Source organism: Medicago truncatula, chromosome 2, assembly GCF_003473485.1.
Source record: "Medicago truncatula cultivar Jemalong A17 chromosome 2, MtrunA17r5.0-ANR, whole genome shotgun sequence".
In the NCBI taxonomy this organism is placed as follows: Eukaryota; Viridiplantae; Streptophyta; class Magnoliopsida; order Fabales; family Fabaceae; genus Medicago; species Medicago truncatula.
Window position 1 is genome coordinate 35,466,117 of NC_053043.1, and position 20,802 is coordinate 35,486,918.

Consider the following 20,802-nt stretch of genomic DNA (forward strand, 5'->3'; position numbering starts at 1 on the left):
GGTCTAAGTATCATATTTGAGTGGTCCTAGTGCCAGACCTTTGGAGTGTATTTATGTAACGTATCCAAAAATGTAGTAGGATTACGATAAAATTGTAGTTTGGTTGTTTTTATCCTGAAGACGTCCTAATTAATAGTCTCTTTGCACAATTTTAGACAGTACTACAAAACGTCTTGAAGAGAGCGACTTAGTCTGCGACTCATCATAGTAATTTCTACTGTGACTGAAAATGGGTTTAAATGACTTTTAACTAATGTTAACCCACTTAGTTAACCTGATGTTGTTAATTTGTGACCTTGGAGTATGTTTCTTCTCATATCTCATATTCAATTCTTTTTTAAGTCAATTCAAGTTGGCGGCTAGCTTAGCATTTAAAAAAAACTATGTTACAACAAAGTGGTGTAGCCGCTTCACAACAAAGTGTTGCAACATTCAAGATAAAATTTCAAGCATGTGAACAATTTTTTATTTTTTATAATTATAATTGAATTAAAGGAAATACAATAGATACTCTAACCCAAGATAAAGAGGGAACACAATGAAAACAGTCACAATTAGTCTGATTTTAGGCACACTAGAAACTGTGTGTACTAGTTTGAATAAAGTAAATGAGACTTGCTAATCTCCCAACTTATAAACCACCCACACATTACAATTTGTATATCAGCAAAAAAATAAAAATACACAACTAGTTACCCCATTGTTAAGCAATATTTTATTTCTCAATAATCAAACACACCAAATCACTCCAGCCAAATTAAATGTCTAACAATTTTCATGTGCTTTCTTGAGCCACCTAAACGATGTTGCAGAAAATAATCAACACTATCAAATAAATAATAAAAAAGAAGAATTCATTACATGAAATTGATAACCGGTTATAAGTTTTGATGGTCTCCCACCTTTTGCTCAGTGATCCAGCTCTAAAAGTATGATTTTTCTCCAAAATTTCGAACTCCTTCCTCAGAAAACAACTTGGCTTTTATAATACAAATCTGATTTCGCCAAAATCGTAGCCCGATTCCATAAAATCGGAGCACGATTTCTCATTAAAGTCCAAAATCAGATCACACGCTCCTCCAAATCGGAGCACGATGGGCTTCCATCGGAGCCCGATTTTTTACGTAGCAAAAGCTACAAAATTAGGCCATAAATCGGGCTACGATGCTGAATATCGGAGCACGATTTTCCTGCTTCCTTCAAGTATCAATTCTGTCTTTTGTAGCTTCTAACTTGTGCAAACAACACCTGAACTCAACTAGAATTACATAAAAACTGAGCCAAAAGTAATGCATGACCTAGTGTCATCACAACCCCAAACTTGCATCATTACTTGTCCTCAAGGAATAAACTTTAAAAATGAAACTTAACAGTAACATAGCATTTACCTCAACAATGGCAGTGTCAAAAGTTCATCTTCTTGTTAGCAATTAGAGGGCTAACATGCTTGCCAATTGATGACAGTCGTCATTACATTATTTTTATGGTCTTTTTTATGATATTTTTATGGCATTTAGAGAGTCAATTGCTTGTATACATGGTTAAATCATCTCAAGATTCATAAAAGAGAAGTTCTGCACAAATTGGAGAAGAATGCAAGAATTTAGCTACTGGAGAAATTGTGCCACGATGGACCTGAGTTGTGGCACGTTTGAAGCGTAGAATTTACCTGAAGATGCTGGAAAAATCGTGGCACGATGGATGTGCAACGTGCCACGATGATTGAATAAATTTACTACCACGTATGAATTACTTGGATGAGCCACGTGAACAATTGTTTTGCTTTTGGATGGTGTGAAGAAAAGAAATATTAGGAAAGCAATTGGGCTTTGTGTGTGTACATTGGCAAACAAGTGGAAGGAAACTAGTTCACTTGATTATATATATATAAGAAGAAGTAACACAAAAAGAAGGATACGGCTGGCGGTTTGGAACAGCAGGCGGCTATATTCCTTTGGTTTGGAAAAGGCACGCGTCACGAGACAAGAAGGAGGCACATGGATATGAAAAGAAACATCAACAATAGAAATTGAGAAAGAATTGAGGAGCAAAAGTCATCAACGACGTAACTCTATCGGTTTATTTTCTTTATTTATTTGATCATATCTAGCTAAACTCTTAGTTTGATTGAGCCATGATGAACCTTTGTAATATATGAATTAGTAGTTGATATTCACTTATTAATAATGTTATTCAGTCTTTATTCAGAATTACTTGTGTTCATTGCTTTCATATAATTGCTTGTATGACTATTAACCCTAGCTTCTTGAAATTACATGAATTGATATTAGGAATTGATTGACTACTAACCCTAGCTTTTAATCCTGAAATAGTAATCCTGTTTGTTTCAACATAGGAACCTAGAGATAGGAAATTGAGAATCATGACATATGAATTAACATTCTGACATCGCTTCCGCGGTTATTCAATCGGTTTAAGAGATTAAAATGTTATAACTTAGGAAAGGGTTTTGAGTCAAGAGATTGATCAAAACTACTTAGTTAATTTGTCGTAAAGAATAAATAGTAATTAGCAATAAGGGAGGTAAACTACTCATATAGAACAATAGGGGATTCATCGGCTTAATCATTCATCTCCAATCATCTTTCAAACCATTTTATTTTCTTTTATTTACTTTTTATTGCAACCAAATCCAACTGCCTAGTGCAACCCATAAAATTTACTACATCCTTTATTTTAACGAACTTGCTAAGTAGAAATTAACAACGGTCCTCGTGGATACGAACTTTATTATTACTTCGATAGTTTTTGATACACTTGTCAATTATCTATCACCAATCATTCCTCCCACAACTTCACGCAATATTATGAATACAAGGTGCACACAATCGACATGCTAATCACTATATTACCAAAATTTGAAAACCTTCTAAACATCAATCAAAGTTGCATCACATTTCACACTTTAAGGACTTTCAAGGTGTAACGGGGCCAGGGTTAAAAGGTGGGATAATTTGAGAAATAGGTTTAATTTAACACTTTGAAGTTATGCTATTTTCTTGAGAGAGAACAACCCACCATATGGAACCACTTGATAAACATTTGGGAATTTAGAGAACACATGAAGCTCTTAGATCACTTAATTTTCATTTACTATATATCATTTTTTTTTTATATGAGACATAGTGATCTTTCATCATATCTTTGTTCTCTAGATCCCCTACCCCAAACTTAGAAAGTTGTTATCCCATAAGCAACCCCAAACTTATATTTGTGCCAACACATCACAATGCATAACTTCAACGAGAATCGGGTTTAACATCCTAAGGCTCTAGGCATGTAATATGGTTTGTCACCGAAACAACGTGGTCTAACCTATTGGCTCAAAGATGGCTTACGAAAAGGGAATATTCAATGCAAAGGGTAAGCTTCAAAGGCTCAAGGTACAAGCACTTTGCCTTAGTGTGTTATGAGATGCAACCAATTGACATAAAGAAAATTCGCAAATCCGAGAAATAGCACAACATGGAACACTCATGTTTGTGAAAATTGAAAAACAAATAAAGATTTGGCTTATGAACTTAGAAGTTGAGATTTATAGAAGTCGTGACAATTTACACTGCCGTACACTTCACCGTTGAACCTTGTGCAAGCTCTACCTCCTTTGAACTTTTGACACACCATTGATGAACCATATGCTACAAAACTGGTAAACTTCAGAATCAAAGAAAATTCATTAATAAACAAATTTCGATGCAATTACAAAACATGGGGAATGTAAACTATCAAGACACTAGCAGCAGTCACACATGAATTTTTTATTATGAAAAGTACTAAGTCAAGACAAAAAGAAACACTACACTACTGAAATTAAAAGTGAAACATCACTCATCATGCTGCCCCTGGTGTTCACCTTGAGGGAAATCATCTGGCTGTGGCTGGACCTCTGATAAGATGCCTGTAAAATTCAAGTTCTCACCATAAGTATAGTCCTCCGCGATGTCTTTCTCCCTTTCTCCAACTCTTTCCCTAGTCACCCGAAAGTAGTTTTCCATGTTCTCTCGAGAACCAAACCTCTCGTAAGAATGACCCGGCTTCTTCTTGTACCTAATTTGCATCGTCGCGAATTGTTGTGAGAAACGCGGGGGTTCAATGTACAACTGTGACGACGATTCATCCATCCAATTCGCCGAGGTATAGATGTATTCAGCCAAAGCCGGATGCATAGGTGGGTACTCCTCTTGAGGTGGTGCTTGGTGTTGCTGGTGGTGCGCTTCTTGAGGTGCAACTCTTGCAACTTTCTTCTCCAACCTAGCCATTGTCGAATCAGTGATGGGCACTTGGGATTTGAGAAGCACATCCGCAGGTTTTAGCAACACACCCGCATTGTGACACATCAAATTAATCAAGCAAGAGTGACCCAAAGCAGTATTTTTAGTGATCATCTCGTTAATGTTGTAGGCTATCAGCTTCGCCACATTCATCTGCTCATGCTCCGAGAACAACACCAAGAGGATAAAAGCACGCGAAAGTATCATTTTAGCAACAGTAGAAGTACTCACAATGGTAGATAAAATAAAAGATGCCCACACTCTAGGTATAAGGAGCAGATCAGCGGTGTCAATCCTCTGAGGGTTGTTTGTCGGGTGTTTTCTTATCCAACCTGTCCCTTCCTTCATCAGCCCTACAAGCAAACTATCCCACTCTTCTTGACTGTTAGGCCAATTTGCTGGTACCCTCCTCCTTCCAACATCACAGACTGCAGGTATTGGTAATCCCAAAATACGGTTAATTGCACGAGGACTAAAATCAATCAGCTTCCCTCGCACATGAGTCTCATAACTTCACTGTCTTTCACTTACATCATTGGCAAAAAACTCCATAGCTATTGACTTGTTACTTGACTTGCCCACCATAGCATTCAAACTTTCCCAACCTTTCTCCCTTAAAGTTTTCTCGAACGTGCTGTACCCAGTGAGTTTCTTGAAATCAAATGCTCTTTCACCAGTGAACTCTAACTCTTAAATCACCTTGAACCTTTCCTCAGCCTCTTCCGAAGTGAACCGCCTATAAGTGGGTGGTTGGGTTTGAGGTGGTTGAGTTGGTGGTTGATTGGGGGGTGGAGGGTTTGATGCGGAGGCTTCGGTTTGATTTCTGGTTCGTTTGCATGGTTGGACATCGGTGTTGTCAGATGTTCTAGCCATTTGGTTGGTTTGGGTGAAGACTTTTTGTGCATTGAAGGTGTTTGATGAAATGGGTAAAAGAAAATTTGTTGGGTTTGAGGTTTAGGGATGGTTTGGATTGACTTTGTGATGGTGAATTTGTGTTATTTGAGTTAGGAAGATGAAAATTGGATGAAAAAGGAGGGTTAGCAATGGTAGTTCACGGTTGTTATCACGATTTTGGGGTATCAAGTCATTAATTAGGCTTGAACCTTTCAATCTTTGATATTCTCTATTTTTTCTTGGGAAGGGTAAAAATGCCTAAACTACAAGAAATTGAGATGGAGGTGGTAGAATGCTTAGGAAATGGATGAAACATGAAGTAAAAAGGTTAGTAAAATAGGGCGTAAAATGATAGAACAAGTGAGCAAAGGAATACGAGATAAACGGTAAAAATGTCAACAATAACCAAAATGTAAAAAATACACATTACTTGCAACACAAGAAACTAACAAATCACATCATAAACAGTAAAACAAACACATGGTCAGAGGCATATCCATCACAAAATTGCATATCAATCATTCATATCGTGCCAAGACCTCATGAACAAATTATGGCAAGAAAATTCACAAGTTTAGTAAAAAAAAAGAACAAATCAACAAGAAAACATCACATATATTTTTTTATCATTTTTTAACATGTAAAAACATCACAAAAATATTAAAAATGCATCAAGAAACACATAGAAATTTTTAGGAATTTTTGCAAGAAAATTAGAACAAACAGGAGGTTCACATAGCAAAGACAGAGGGTGTGCATAGCAAGAATCAAGCAAGAACGCAGGAAACCCACAAGAAAAGGCCCAAGCCCAATCTCAATTGGACCTGGACGCTCAGGAGCCGTTAGATTGATCCAGGAAGCCAAACCCTAGATCTAAAGGCTCAGAATGAAGGAAAAGCGAACCGAAGATGAACCGGACCGGTCTAAGCGCCTATATAAGCACATGGACACCGGTCCAATTCATTTCCTTTCCCCCTTTCTCTCTCTAACTCACTCGTTCTCTCACTAGGCTCTCGTCTTCTCTCTTCCCCCCGCCGGTTTCTGGAAGGAGACGGCCGGAGAAGATGAAGATTCATCGGAATCTTCATCAATGATGACAGTCCGTCATTCGTTAATTTTAGTGTCATTTTCATGATGTTGAGTTCACAAGCAAGTTTAAACAGCAAAGAAAACAAGAAAAAAAGAAGATTTCGAAGAAAGCAAAATCGTGTCACGATTTGAAGCACAGGATGAAGTTCATTCGATATTGGTTAAAACGTGTCACGATGGCTATTTCGTGACACGATTTTAGGGACATGTGGCATAAGGAAAGAAATGTAAGCAAGAGAAAATATGATCAAAAAGAGCAAAATAAAAGGTGTCAAGAAGCAATGGAATTAAGAATTCATATGGGCTTATGTTTGATCCAAGAGAAGAAAACGTGACTTGCCACCAAGGGAACTAGGTTGGAAGGTTATAAAAGGAGCTGCACAAGAGGATTCAAGAATTCACGCTTGGTACAGAGAGAAGCCACGATTTGGAAAGAAAGAGCAGCACGCTTCACGAGAAGAAAAGAGCAGGGGATAGCTACATGGAAATTGGAAAAAGACATCAGTAGCGATTGAAAAGATACCGAGAGCAACGCCGGCGACATCGGAGTTCTATCGATTTATTTATTTTCTTTACTTATGTTGTTTATTCTTTGATCATGTCTAGCTAAATTCCTTTGATTAGGTCTGAGATGAATCTGTGTAACCCTAATTGACTCATGTTGCTGTGAAACTCTATTTATTGTGAATGACAATTTAGTTTTTATTCAATTTAATTGTTCTTAATGCTTTTTATATCCTGATCAAATATAAACATGATTTAGTGAGAACGAATGACTACTGAATTGTTCTAATAAACATGGTTAGTCTAGGAATGGATAATCCTTTATTAGTGATACTAGCTTAACGTTCTTAAACCTTCAAAGATTATTAGACCACCTAAGGAATTAGGGGCTGTAGTTTGAGAAGAGGGTTCTAACTCAAGGGATTGATTATGACTATTTTGTTAACTATCGTGGAACTAGAGAATCATTCATAAGAATAGGTGCAGTATACCAATTAGGGAAACATAGATGACTCGAAAGACCTGATCTCATCTCTCTCTTTTTCTTTCCAAAACTATCTTTATATTCTGTTTATTTAATTTTATGCAAACCAAAACTACTGCCTCAGGCATTAAAATAATTTACACATCCTAAATATTAACCTTATTGCTAAATTGAGATTAACACAGTCCTCGTGGAAACGATATTTTTACTACTTCGATAGTATTTAGTACACTTGCTAAGATTTTGTATCAATCAACTCCGCCGTGAATTCCAGATTCCGGCGAGTCCTTACCTCACCGATCCAAACAAAACCTAACCCTAATCTACTCGTTTCTTCATCCTAAACATGAATCTAACACCGGAATTTGCATACTAGGCTTGAATCATTGTAGATCGAGGAAATTTCTTACGGTTTTCAAAATAATTTTTAGGTTTTCAAAGTTTTTGAACGAAACTTTTTGGAAACTCAAGGATCTACATTGATTCGTCTTTGTTGACACTTTGAAAGGAAAATGATGAAGTTTGAGTGTTTTTACCTCTGGTTTAATCGGAGATTCGAACGAAGATCTTCGAGGAAAAACTTGAATCGTTTCTGGTGAGTGATTTGTTGCGTGAAACCGAAAATAAATCGGTGATGTTTCTTCTTCTTCTTCACCGGTTCAATTTCTTCGTCTTCTTTCTCTCCTCTTCTCACTGATTCTCTGTGATCGGTGCTGGAGTTTGTCACCAAATGGTGATGAATTCGCACTTGAATTGCAGAGAAACCGGTTCAATGATGATGATTCTTCGATGAATCACTGAGAACCGTGATGAATTTGTTGAATCTTGTGTTGATTTTGATTCTGGAGAATTAGGGTTTGAGCTTGTTCTTGGTGTTCTTTGTGATTCTGGATTTTGATCCTAACTGAAAGGAGAGAGAAATTTCTCTCTGTTTGTGATGTGGCGTGAATTGTGTGGATCTCCTTCTGACTTGTGCAGTGAATGCACATTTTATAGGCCGCCATGTGTGATTGAAACCCAATGAAATGGTGACACCTGTTTTTGGACTTAGTTGGCTCGACCTTGGACTGAAATTGGACTTAGGGACCTCTCTGCAAAAAAGAAAAATTGAAGGACTGGACTGTAATTAAGAAAATGGACTAAAATGCAATTTTTAAAATGTTTGGGACTGAAATGCAATTAAAAATAAAATTGGACTAAAATTGGTAATTTGGAAAAAACGTAAAGTGAAACCAAAAATAAAATCAACAAAAGGACTAAAATGAACCAATTACAAAAATGAGGTATTTCAAAATACCTCTCTGTCGAAATTTTGACAGGAAAAGACCAAAATGCCCCTAGGGACTAAAATGACTAAACTTGACTCAGATGCAATTTTGAAACGATTTTAAACAGAGATTCAACAATGATTTGTACAGACAAGTTAAAAAGACTCAGAGACAATTACAGGGACTAAAATGGGCTCCAATGCAAGAAATGACCAAAATACCCTTTTGCATGATTTTTTGCAAATGCTTTGAAATAAAATGCAAGAAACACACTTTGGATGGTTTTATGTGCAAGAAAATCAAAGACAAAATCATGATTGAAAATAGTCCGAGACGGAGACAGTAAAATATGCAGATGAAACAAAGTAAAGATTCAGAGTAAAACAACAGTAAATTGACAAATATTGGTGGTAGAAAAGAAATTTGAATGAGTATTTTTAGGTCCAAAATTAGGGTATAACAACGGTTTCAGGCGAAAATCCGGCAGAGCTTCGCTACAGGTATGGGCTAGGAACTACTGAGACTGATGATTGTATTTATAAAAAAACCAAAATCGTAGCCCGATATTGTTTGTAACGGTTGGAAATTCCAGCAATTTCAAAAATCGTAGCCCGATTCCCTCAAATCATGGTACGATATTTTTCGAGACAAATGATGATTTTTCTTTCAAAAATCGGAGCCCAACAGGAACACGTCGTAGCCCGATGTTTTTTTTTGAAGGAAAGAAGTAAAGATATCGAAGTACGATTTGAGGGAAATCGTAGTCCGATTTTTTACGTGAGCAGCCTCTAAATATTGAAGCAAAATCGTAGTCTGATTGTTAAAATCGTGCTACGATTTGTCGTTAAAAATTTCATTCCTTTCCTTTTTTTTTCTTTTTTTTTTAACATGAAACGTAAAATTTTACCTGAAACATAAATTCAGTGGGTTGCCTCCCACTCAGTGCTCGTTTTCTGTCATTAGCTTTACTTTTGACGACCTCTTAAAGGTCGGTAAGTACCAGGCCCACTCTTTCTTTGGGCAAGTCACCTCCATGATAGGGCTTCAAACTTTGCCCATTCACCTTAAAATTCTCTCACCATTAGGTGTCATCACCTCCACAGCTCCATGTTGGGACACATTCTTCACTATGAATGGTCCGGACCACTTGGGCTTCAATTTACCTGGAAACAACTTCAATCGAGAATTGAACAATAATACTGGTTGCCCAGCATAAAACTCTATTGACAAGGTTGCGGTCATGATATTTCTTAGTTCTTTCCTTGTAAATTAGCGCATTTTCATATGCTTGCAACTTCATTTCCTCCAATTCATTTAGTTTCAGAAGTCTTTCCTTACCAGCTAGAATGTGATCAAAATTTAAAAATTTAATAGCCCAAAGGCTTTGTGTTCTAACTCAACTGGTAAGTGACAAGATTTCCCATAGACTAATTGATACGATGAAAAACCAATAGGAGTCTTAAAAGCAGTTCTATAGGCCCACAATGCATCATCATGTTTCTTTGATCAATCTTTCCTAGATGATGCTACTGTTTTCTCTAGGATTTGTTTCAGCTGTCTATTAGACACTTCTACCTGCCCACTAGTTTGAGGATGATAGGGAGTAACAACTTTGTGCTTCACATTATATTTTGCAAGAACACTTTATAAGTATTTGTTGCAAAAGTGCTTCCCCCCCCATCACTGATCAAAACTCTATGGGTTCCAAACCTAGGAAAAACAAATTTCTTTAAAAAATTAACAACCGTAAGGGAATCATTAGTTATGCATGCCACAACTTCAACCCATTTGGTCACATAGTCCACACAAACAAGTATATAAAGATTAGAGTAGGAGGATGGGAATGGACCCATGAAATTGATGCCCCAGCAGTCGAATGGTTCGATCTCAAGGATTCCCTTAAGGGGCATCTCATTCCTCCTAGAGATGTTACCTGTCCTTTGACACTTGTCGCAGTGTCTGACGAACTCTTGGCAATCCTTAAACAAGGTTGGCCACCAGAACCCACTTTGCAAAATTTTGGCTGCGGTCCTTTCACCGTTGTGGTGGCCTCCATATGATGAGCTATGGCAGTGCCACATAATGCTTTTCACTTCATCACCTGCAACACATCTACACAACAAACCATCATCGTTAGTTCTAAACAAGTATCGGTCGTTCCACACATAAAAATTAGCCTCATTGAAGAATTTCTTCTTCTGCTGATAGGTGAACTCTTCGGGAATTAAGTTCCCGGCTTTGAAATTTTCCATGTCTGCAAATCATGGTCTTTCAGCTACCACAAACAACTGTTCATTAGGGAACTCGACCTCAATGGCCTTCTCTTTCTTGGTAACCTCATCATTCTCCAACCGGGAGAAGTGGTCAGCCACCACATTTTCTACTCCCTTCTTATCTTGTATTTCCAAGTCAAACTCTTGCAACAAGAGAATCCATCTCAGCAACCAGGGTTTAGAATCCCCCTTAGTAAGCAGATATTTCAGGGCTGCATGATCTGTAAAAATAATAACCTTGGAACCAATGAGATATGAGCGAAATTTTTCCAAAGCAAATATTATAGCAAGCAACTATTTCTCAGTAGTTGAATAATTGACTTGGTTTTCATTTAAAACCTTCCTCGCATAATAGATGGCATGAAAAAATTTCTCATGGTGTTGGCCAAGCACTGCTCCAACCGCGTAATCGATTGCATCACACATAAGTTCAAAAGGGAGGTCCTAATTGGGTGCAATGATTATCGACGCAGTGACAAACTTTTTCTTAATTATGGAAAAAGATTCTAAATAGTCACCATTAAAAACAAAATCATTTTCCTTAACCAGGAGGTTACAGAGGGGCTTTGCAATTTTAGAAAAATCTTTTATAAACCGCCTATAAAAACCAGCTTGCCCCAAAAAACTCCTTACTCCCTTCACATTAATGGGAGGAGGAAGTTTTTCTATAACCTCGATTTTAGCCTGATCAACGTGGATGCCTTTCCCAGAGATTTTATGCCCTAAAACTATATCTTCTGTCACCATAAAGTGACATTTTTCCCAATTTAAAATTAGGTTAGTTTCAATGCATCTCTTGAGAACAACATCCAGGTGATATAAACAATCATCGAAAGACTTACCGAAAACAGAAAAATCATTCATAAATACCTCTATGTTCTTCTCCAGCAAGTCCGCGAAGATGGCAAGCATGCACCCTTGGAAAGTGGCTGGTGCATTGCACATTCCAAAGGGCATTCTTCGATAGGAAAACACTCCAAAAGGGCATTTGAAAGTTGTCTTCTCTTGATCTTCCGGAGACACCGCAATTTGGTTGTACCCCAAATACCCATCCAAGAAACAATAGAAAGCCTGCCCAGCTAACCTCTCCAGCATTTGATCCATGAAGGGTAAAGGGAAGTGATCCTTTCTAGTAGCCTGATTTAACCTTCTCCAACATTAAGATGTAATTAAATTGGGGGTTGCCTTAGGCAAAATTGGTTTTGTGTGCAATTGTGATTAAAATGACGAAAGTGACGTTGGTTTTTGAAATAATTTAGAGAGATGACTAGGTCATTCGATTCATCTGCACTTCACTCACTAGCAACCTATTTCTCATGTCTACGAATGTCACAAAGTAAACGATGAATTAACACATTAACTTAGGTCAATCCCTTGATCCTAAGTCCGCTTATCTAATCATAATTCCCTAATTCCTTAGGTGAACCTATAATCGTCAAAGGATATTAAGTCCATTAATTCAATAGATTGTCCGTTAAATTGAACAGCATAAATATATCCGAGTTACACACTACGGTCAATAGTCATATAATGTCTTGAATCAATTATATTGGGTCAGAATCATAAAAGCATTAAGAACAAAATATACTGAATAAACTAGATTGACATTCATAAACGTAAGAGTTTCAGGTTACATCCACATGAGCTAGTACATAATCATCTCTTGACCTAATCACAAAGGATTTAGCTACTCATGGCTAAAGCATAAATAACTAATGATAAAGAAGAATTCATTACATTAAATTGATAACCGGCTATGAGTTTTGATGGTCTCCCACCTTTTGCTCAGTGATCCAGCTCCAAAAGTATGATATTTTCTCCAAAATTTTGAACGCCTTCCTCAGAAAACAACTTGGCTTTTATAATACAAATCTGGTTTCGCCAAAATCGTAGCCCGATTCCATAAAATCGGAGCACAATTTCTCATTAAAGTCCAAAATCAGATCACACGCTCCTCCAAATCGGAGCACGATGGGCTTCCATCGGAGCCCGATTTTTTATGTAGCAAAAGCTACAAAATTAGGCCATAAATCGGGCTACGATGCTGAATATCGGAGCACGATTTTCCTGCTTCCTTCAAGTATCAATTCTGTCTTTTGTAGCTTCTAACTTATGCAAACAACAACTGAACTCAACTAAAATTACATAAAGACTGAGCCAAAAGTAATGCATGACCTAATGTCATCAACATTTTTTTTGAGAAATAGGCAATTTATGATATTTGTATGAGTCATATATACCACTTTGTGAAAATTACAATTTTCATAAAATTTGCGGCTTGTTAGGATTGATGACCTAATTATTTTTTTTCTTTCTGAATTATGGATTGGTGACCTAATTATAAGCTAATATTATATACAAGATTATTTATAACAAGTTACAATATATTTATAAGCAACTTCCCTTATCAAATTTTTTTTTTGACAAATCCCTTATCATAACTTGTCTTTCACATAAATAGACAAAATTCACTTACCTGAATAAAGTGGTGATGCCTAACCTTTTTTTAATATTACTTTATTATATACATGTCTTTGTCCAAAATTGGTAGTTTCTAACTGAAATAACTAGCTACTACAAACAACTTGTAGGTTAAGAATCAATGGAATCATTGCACTTATTTTAACTTTGACAACTTTGAGCATATTCTTTTTGCTCAATGCATATAATTTTTTTTTTCCTCCATATGATAGCACCAAATGGGTTCACCAAATGTATATAATTTCTTTTAGCCAACTGTAACACAATTTATTTTTTGTCATCTCACTACTTCTCATTTTTTAATTATCATGAACTTCAAATGGGGCATCCCTAATTAGTTGAGAGTCATGATTGAACCACTCTTTCATTATTATTTAAATGATGATATATTAAATTATAGAAAGGGATCTAAGTTAATGATTGAAAGCTAATATTAAAATTGCATAATATATAGACAAAGGAAGATGATGCATGTGATTGTGTGGAGAGAAGAGGAAATTGGAAGTATTAAAAAAATAAGAGAAAGGTCAGGTGTTATCGTTATGTTTAAAATCATGAACTAACAATAATTAATTATAATTGGAATTATGAATGAGAATATAGCCAAATACAATGTATCACTTCTTATAAAGCTATTTGTGATAAATGAAATAAATAAACATCCTTATAATGCTTGAAAGGCCAGCATGTCTGTCTTAGGTTGAACTTCTCATTGGCCAAATACACCTAATGTAAATTTTCGATAATTATACTTCACAACTTTACTTAATTTAATTGTTTTCATTCAAAAAAACTTTAATTAATTGTTTGTTTCTTTTTCTTGGATTTTTATTTGTGTGTCTTTTTACTTTTTCCCGACCGTCAGAATTTAACAAAGATATTATAACTAGTTAAGTACCCCATAATCATATAAAATTAAGTTCAAATTTGTAACAATATAATATTCTAACTATTTTTTTACTAATATATATGATCATTGATCATAATTAAATACGTAATTCCGCATGTATATTTCTTCGAATTTAATTTTCATATAATAAATTAGAATAAATTGTTTTCTAAAGTATTTAATATGGCATATGAAGTAAACCACAACAAAAGATATGTTCCAGCGCCTCTGATTTTCCAACAAGTGGTATCAGAGCCATAATCCGACCTGGTGGAAGAGCGAGAGCTGAATCACATGTTGAATTTTGTTATAGGATCTGATAACTCATATTTAAAAGAGAGATTGTTGAATTTCATATGTGACTGATTAAGTCTCACATCACCTATAAATTGTTAAAGTGTTTGATATATAAAATATATGACTTATATATATACACTATCTTAAGAATTTAGATAGAGATGCCGCAACTCTCTTATAATTTTGGAGGATTGTACCATATTCTACCCGGACCGTAAGTTAGATTAATTTGGGACAGTTTTACGAGTTTTGGTGATTTGGATATCACATAATAATTAATCATTAATTGACCAAGATACATACAGGAAGGTTGACTCTGATGAATTAGTGACATCATAATATGGAGGATTCGGCCATTAATACATGTTTCTTAAGCTTCAATGCTAATAATAGTATGAAAAATACTAACGCGTGTTCAAAAAAAATAATATTAATATCCTTAAAATATAAATTATATATTAGAAATTATGTCTATTTATTATTAAAATGGTTGTTATTTTTCATAAATATCTATTATTTATAAAATCCTTAACATATGTCATGAGGACACATTAACATGACCCTATTAAATTAAAAAACTCTAATAATAATATTAGAGCAACTTTGACTTGAAATTTAGATTAATATGACCGATCAAGCCACATGTCTATGGGCCATCCCAAATTAAACATACATTATGTGATGCTGAGGAAATGGTTGCATTATACTGTGTGTGCTATTAGTTTGGTCAATTTTGATTTTGTTTTTGTGTAGTGTAGAAGCCTCCTAATTTGGCAATTTCCTTTCTTTAATCTTGGAATATACCCTTTGACAAAACAAGAAAAAACGAGTCATCTAATATGAAGCCAAATGAAGTTTTAGGATTGTCATCAGAAATATGAATATTTTTGTTATATATGCACATTAGTGTCTGTGATATGAAATTTGATCTAGATGACTTTGGATACCATTAAACACTTGAGCAAGTTGTTGATCCATTAATATGATTTTAATTTCATATTACCTTACTATTAGTCATGCCAAATGCCAATCCACGTGGTTAAGCGCATCCATAATTAAGTTGCATATGCAATGTTCTAAATATTATTCATATCGGAAGACTTTTATGCATAAAAAGAATCCGATGACATCTTCATATATATAAACATTAATTTAGTTAAAGTTCATCATTTTATTTAAGGAGAATTAAAGTTTATTGTTATCAACTATCTTTGTATACTTATATTATATACACTATAAGTTTATCAACTAACTTATTCGCTCTCTAATAGTGTAAAATTTATCTTTTATTAATTTATCAATTATCCTTCAGTTTTTATTAATTATAACATAGTAGTTTGAAAATATGAAAGAAATCATTCAAGTAATTTATTTTGCTATTCAAGTAAATATAGTATTTATAATAAAACCATTTTATAACAACTTTTATGACAACTTTCTCTCTCATACTCACATTATATTTTTACTTTCTCTCTCTATTACTTTGATTTTTGTGCAAATGCATACTTTTCTTTGTAAAAACATGTTGTCTATTTGGTTGTCAAGCAAATAGATGTTCAAATAACACTACTCTTTATAATAAGAACAAGTAACGTTTTCTTATTGTTAAAAGAAATTAGTCTATCCCCATGAGCTTAGCTCAGTTGGTAGGGATATCACATTTTATATGCAGGGGCCGGGGTTCGAACCCCAGACACTCTACTTCTCCACAATTAAATTGTGTGAGCTCTAGCCATTAGACTACTTGACAAAAAAAAAAAAATTAGTCTTATATATGAACCAATATTTTTTTTTATCAACTTATGAACCAAGTTGAAACAGTTCGACCAACCATCACTCCCATAACAACCAAAATGTAAATATCCCTCGTGATTTCTAAAATATTGGAATATATACACTTCAATCTAATTGCTGAATCTGATATGTTTTTTTTTTTTTTTTTTTTTTTTTTTTTTGCATATAGTTTCCTCATTAAATTCATAAGATTTTTGCAATATTGTGTAAATACATTAATTGTAAGATATTTGATTTGTTTTTTTCGACAATTTTAGAGGGTATGAGATTCCCTAAATAAATTGGAGTTGACTGTAATGTGCAAGTCAGGCAAGAGAGCATCACCCATCCCTTCAATTCAATTTTGTTTGCAATTAATTAAATATTAACATTTCTTAAATTTAACACCACCCTCATTAAAGAAAAGCACTTCTTTCTTATCACAAAAGATGGAGGTTCATAATTTTTTGTATAGCCTCCATTATTATTTGCAGCATTTTTAATACTATTGCTGCCTAAGGAAGGTGAGGTCCATTATTTATTAATGAACTATGTATTATAGCCCACTCTAAAAAGTAATACTATATTAGGAAATGAGGAAAAAAATTGGAATATGAATTGTGCATTTGCGACAATGTAGGACCAATGTTGACCACGTGGCAGACAGCATCACTAATCCCTTTCCTCCCACGTAGGTCCCAACCCTTAATTAAGACCTTAAACTCTTGTATATTGCCCCCACCTTATATATCACATGGGACCATCATCACCACCCATTTTTCTCGTTCATTTTCTACGTTATTGTACAAAATAATACTACTTAATAATGGACAAGTTAATTGAGTTTGATTGTTAATAAACAGTCTACTATTGAAGGACACTTCTCAAATGGTTAATTAGGATTGTTTGATTAGATATAATGGAGGTTAATCAACGTAGATGGCTCAACTCAAGTCATCAACAAGAATCTTAAGTTAAGGTCAAAATAGGCCATTAACATAATTTATTCATAATCATCTCCTATTAAAATCACAGCACTAACATGTGAAAAATGGAGAGACCAGAATTTAAACGCCGACCCTTACTTATAATTATCTTTATAACTATTAATTGAGTTATGCTTACAAGACAATTAAGCACTCATTTAACCATAAGCTAAATTACATTTGGAGTACCAACTTTCTTATCTACCACCCACTATTAATAATCAACCCCTAGTGCTGTATAATTTAGCAGAACCTATAGAAATAATTCAGCATCTCTTATTTTCCATGGCCTTCAACTAGGTAGCTAGCTATAGTAACAATAAGTTATCAAAATCACATAACTAGTTTGATCAAAACAAGTAATCACATTATGCATGCAATAGTACTATTTACTAATGTACTATAATTTTCATTCATACATATATATTCAAATAAAAAAAAAAAAAAAAAGGGTAAGGTAACGACATAATGAAAAGATTATAATAGTATTAGTAATAATAATTTAATAACTCAAACTAGTAATTATAATATGATATTGGTCAACCTAACTAACCTCTGCATCTATCTATCTATCTACTGTCTCCATCAATAATCCAGCTGAGTCAACTTATTGAACCTTCTGACCCACCTTCACTCTCTTCCTATTCCTTTATATACTAAAAACCAAAACCAAACACCAACGTAGTAATCTCATAAACAACATCATTCTCATAATAACACAAAATCTTCATGGAAGAACCAACATTTCTATTCCCACCCCCTGATTCCGACCTCGACCTCAGCTTCACCAGCACCACCACTGAACGCACCTTCACCTCCTCAGCACGCACCAGCTTAGCCCGAACAAGCAGCCTTGCTCTTAGTTTCAACGACCGTCTCTCCACCGCCTCCACCGCCGGAGACACCGTCTCATCCGCTGTCATCCGCCGTCCTCACCGAAGCTCAGACTCCAACTGGACAGCAATAAAAGCAGCCACCAATCTCTCCTCTGATGGGAGACTTCATCTCCGTCATTTAAAGCTTATCCGCCACCTTGGCTCCGGTGACCTCGGCCGTGTGTTTCTATGTCGCCTCCGTGACTACGACGGTGCAAATTTTGCACTTAAGGTTGTTGATAAAGACCTTCTTACTCCTAAGAAATTCTCTCACGCGGAAACGGAGGCGGAGATTCTTCACGCGCTGGATCATCCTTTTTTACCGACGCTCTATGCGCGGATCGATGTTTCTCACTACACGTGCCTCCTTATTGACTATTGTCCCGGCGGTGATCTCCACGCTCTTCTACGTAAACAGCCGGGGAACCGACTCACAATTTCGGCGGCGAGGTTTTTCGCTGCCGAGATTCTTGTTGCTCTCGAGTATCTTCACGCGCTTGGCGTGGTATACCGTGACTTGAAACCTGAGAATGTACTTCTACGCGAAGATGGACACGTCATGCTTTCAGATTTTGACCTTTGCTTTAAAGCTGACGTGACACCTACTTTCGAATGTTGCAAAGTTAACAAACACTATGCGGGTCCCACTTACGGTTGTTTCGGTTGTAACGGATCAAGATCTCGCGATTCTCGAGAGAAAGTCGTTGCTGATTTTGTTGCAGAACCAACTACGGCATTTTCAAGATCGTGTGTTGGGACACATGAGTATTTAGCACCGGAGCTTGTTTCGGGTAATGGTCACGGTAATGGCGTGGATTGGTGGGCTTTTGGGGTGTTTATTTACGAGTTGTTGTACGGAATGACACCATTTAAAGGATGTAGTAAAGAGGGCACGCTACGCAATATAGCATCTAACAATGATGTGAAGTTCCACGTAGCGGAGAATGAAGAGGTAGGGATGGTAGAAGCGAGAGATTTAATAGAGAAGTTGTTAGTGAAGGATCCTAAAAAGAGGTTAGGGTGCGTCAGAGGCGCGACCGACGTGAAACGACACCCCTTTTTTGATGGGATTAAGTGGCCTTTGATTAGGACCTATAAGCCACCGGAGGTAAAGGGACTATTGAGGAGGAAAAAATCAGATTTGATTGTAACAAGTAAGAAAATTAGGAAAGGGTGGTGGAAGAGGCTTGGATGTGCATTGAGAAATAAAGGAGCTAGATTTGATTTACTTTCAAACTATAGTAATAATAATCATTATTGTTACGTTAATAATAGTAAGGTTAGGTAAATGCAATTGAGCAATTGTTTAGTTTACATTTTGAATGGATTTGCAGATCCGGTACATTCAACATAGGATAGTTCATAGTGTGACTATAATTTTCAATTTTGGGTGTGTAGTTTTTCACGTACCATACAGATTCACAGTTTGTATATGAATGATGAATCACAATATTGATACAATCTAGCTAATTCATCTTTGCTTTTACACCCATTTGTTTTTTTTAAGAAATATTTTAGCAAAGATATAACTAAAAAGTGGATAAATACATCTTCACATACATGTTGCTAAAATAATTATTTTAAAAAATAAGTGGGTGTAAGTTAACAACTTCCGCAAAAAACAACCCGTTACTCAGGGTGCTGCTATTCCTCTCATTCCCAAACCCGCCAATGCTTGATCCCTCTCTCGCTATTTCAACTTTTGGCAGAAATCTTTGCTTGCTTGGGATGTTCTTTCATGTTTTTCTATTTTTCGGATTCAAAGTTGCCTTGGAATGTTTGTCCAGATCAGACTTATATAATTTCAATTAAGAAAGTAAGCATTAAAGAACTGGAACTAAAGGTATAAAGGATTAGTGACAAATTAAATTGATGATTAGATTGGAGAGAGCATAATCATATAATCACATATAATTAGATTATAATAAGAGCAAAATGAGAATGAAATGGGGTTGCCTAGAATCGGTGTGAAATTAAAAAGCCATAACCAATGATTTCTTGAATGTTTGGAATACCTTTATTGAATGTTTGATCTGATACTCATTTGAATTAGAATTTGGTTTCTTGAATGAATTCAAGTTCAACAAGGGAGGTTTCCCCCATTAACAGTTAATTGAATATACTAAAAAAAAGTTAACTGAAAAATTAAGTGTTAATGCAAGAGAGGTGTTTGTCTATTTCAAAAAAACTTAAAGGAGGTTAATGTAAGTTTCAAAACTAGAGGAGGTGTTAGTGTTATTTTCATAAACCTCGGGGGATGTGAATGTAATTTTCTCTTAATTTTTAATTGCTATTAAAAATTTAATTTTATCCCACAAACAAATATGTAGTAAAATATGAGAAACAATTTTTGAACATCAAAATAATACTAAGATTATTATTAGATTTTTGAAATACATAGTAAGAGAGATAAACATATATACAGGGTCGCTACCAACAAACATATATATCGAGTGTCATGATGTGCAGTGACGGATCCATAAAAATTTATATAAAATTTTATAAATGCGTAAACGTGCAAAAATTATACAAGTTATATTTATAATTGCCTTAAAATATTGATTTAAAAAAAAAATAAAAAATAGTCCATTTCTAGAGTATAAAAAATATAACCATAATTAATTATTTTTTCACCACCAACGTAGCGTTCAGTCACAACCTTTTTCAAAAAAATAAGAATAGTTTATATTATAATAG

General features: G+C 35.2%; 1 protein-coding gene across 1 annotated transcript; it reads left to right on the top strand.

The window, feature by feature from the left end:
• The first annotated feature begins 17,890 nt into the window (after window positions 1–17,890).
• LOC25487034 (serine/threonine-protein kinase WAG1) lies at window positions 17,891–19,570 on the top strand. The gene has a single exon (XM_024775879.2). The coding sequence runs from the start codon at window positions 17,960–17,962 to the stop codon at window positions 19,391–19,393; it is 1,434 nt and encodes a 477-aa protein (XP_024631647.1). The 5' UTR covers window positions 17,891–17,959; the 3' UTR covers window positions 19,394–19,570.
• Window positions 19,571–20,802: the final 1,232 nt, after the last annotated feature.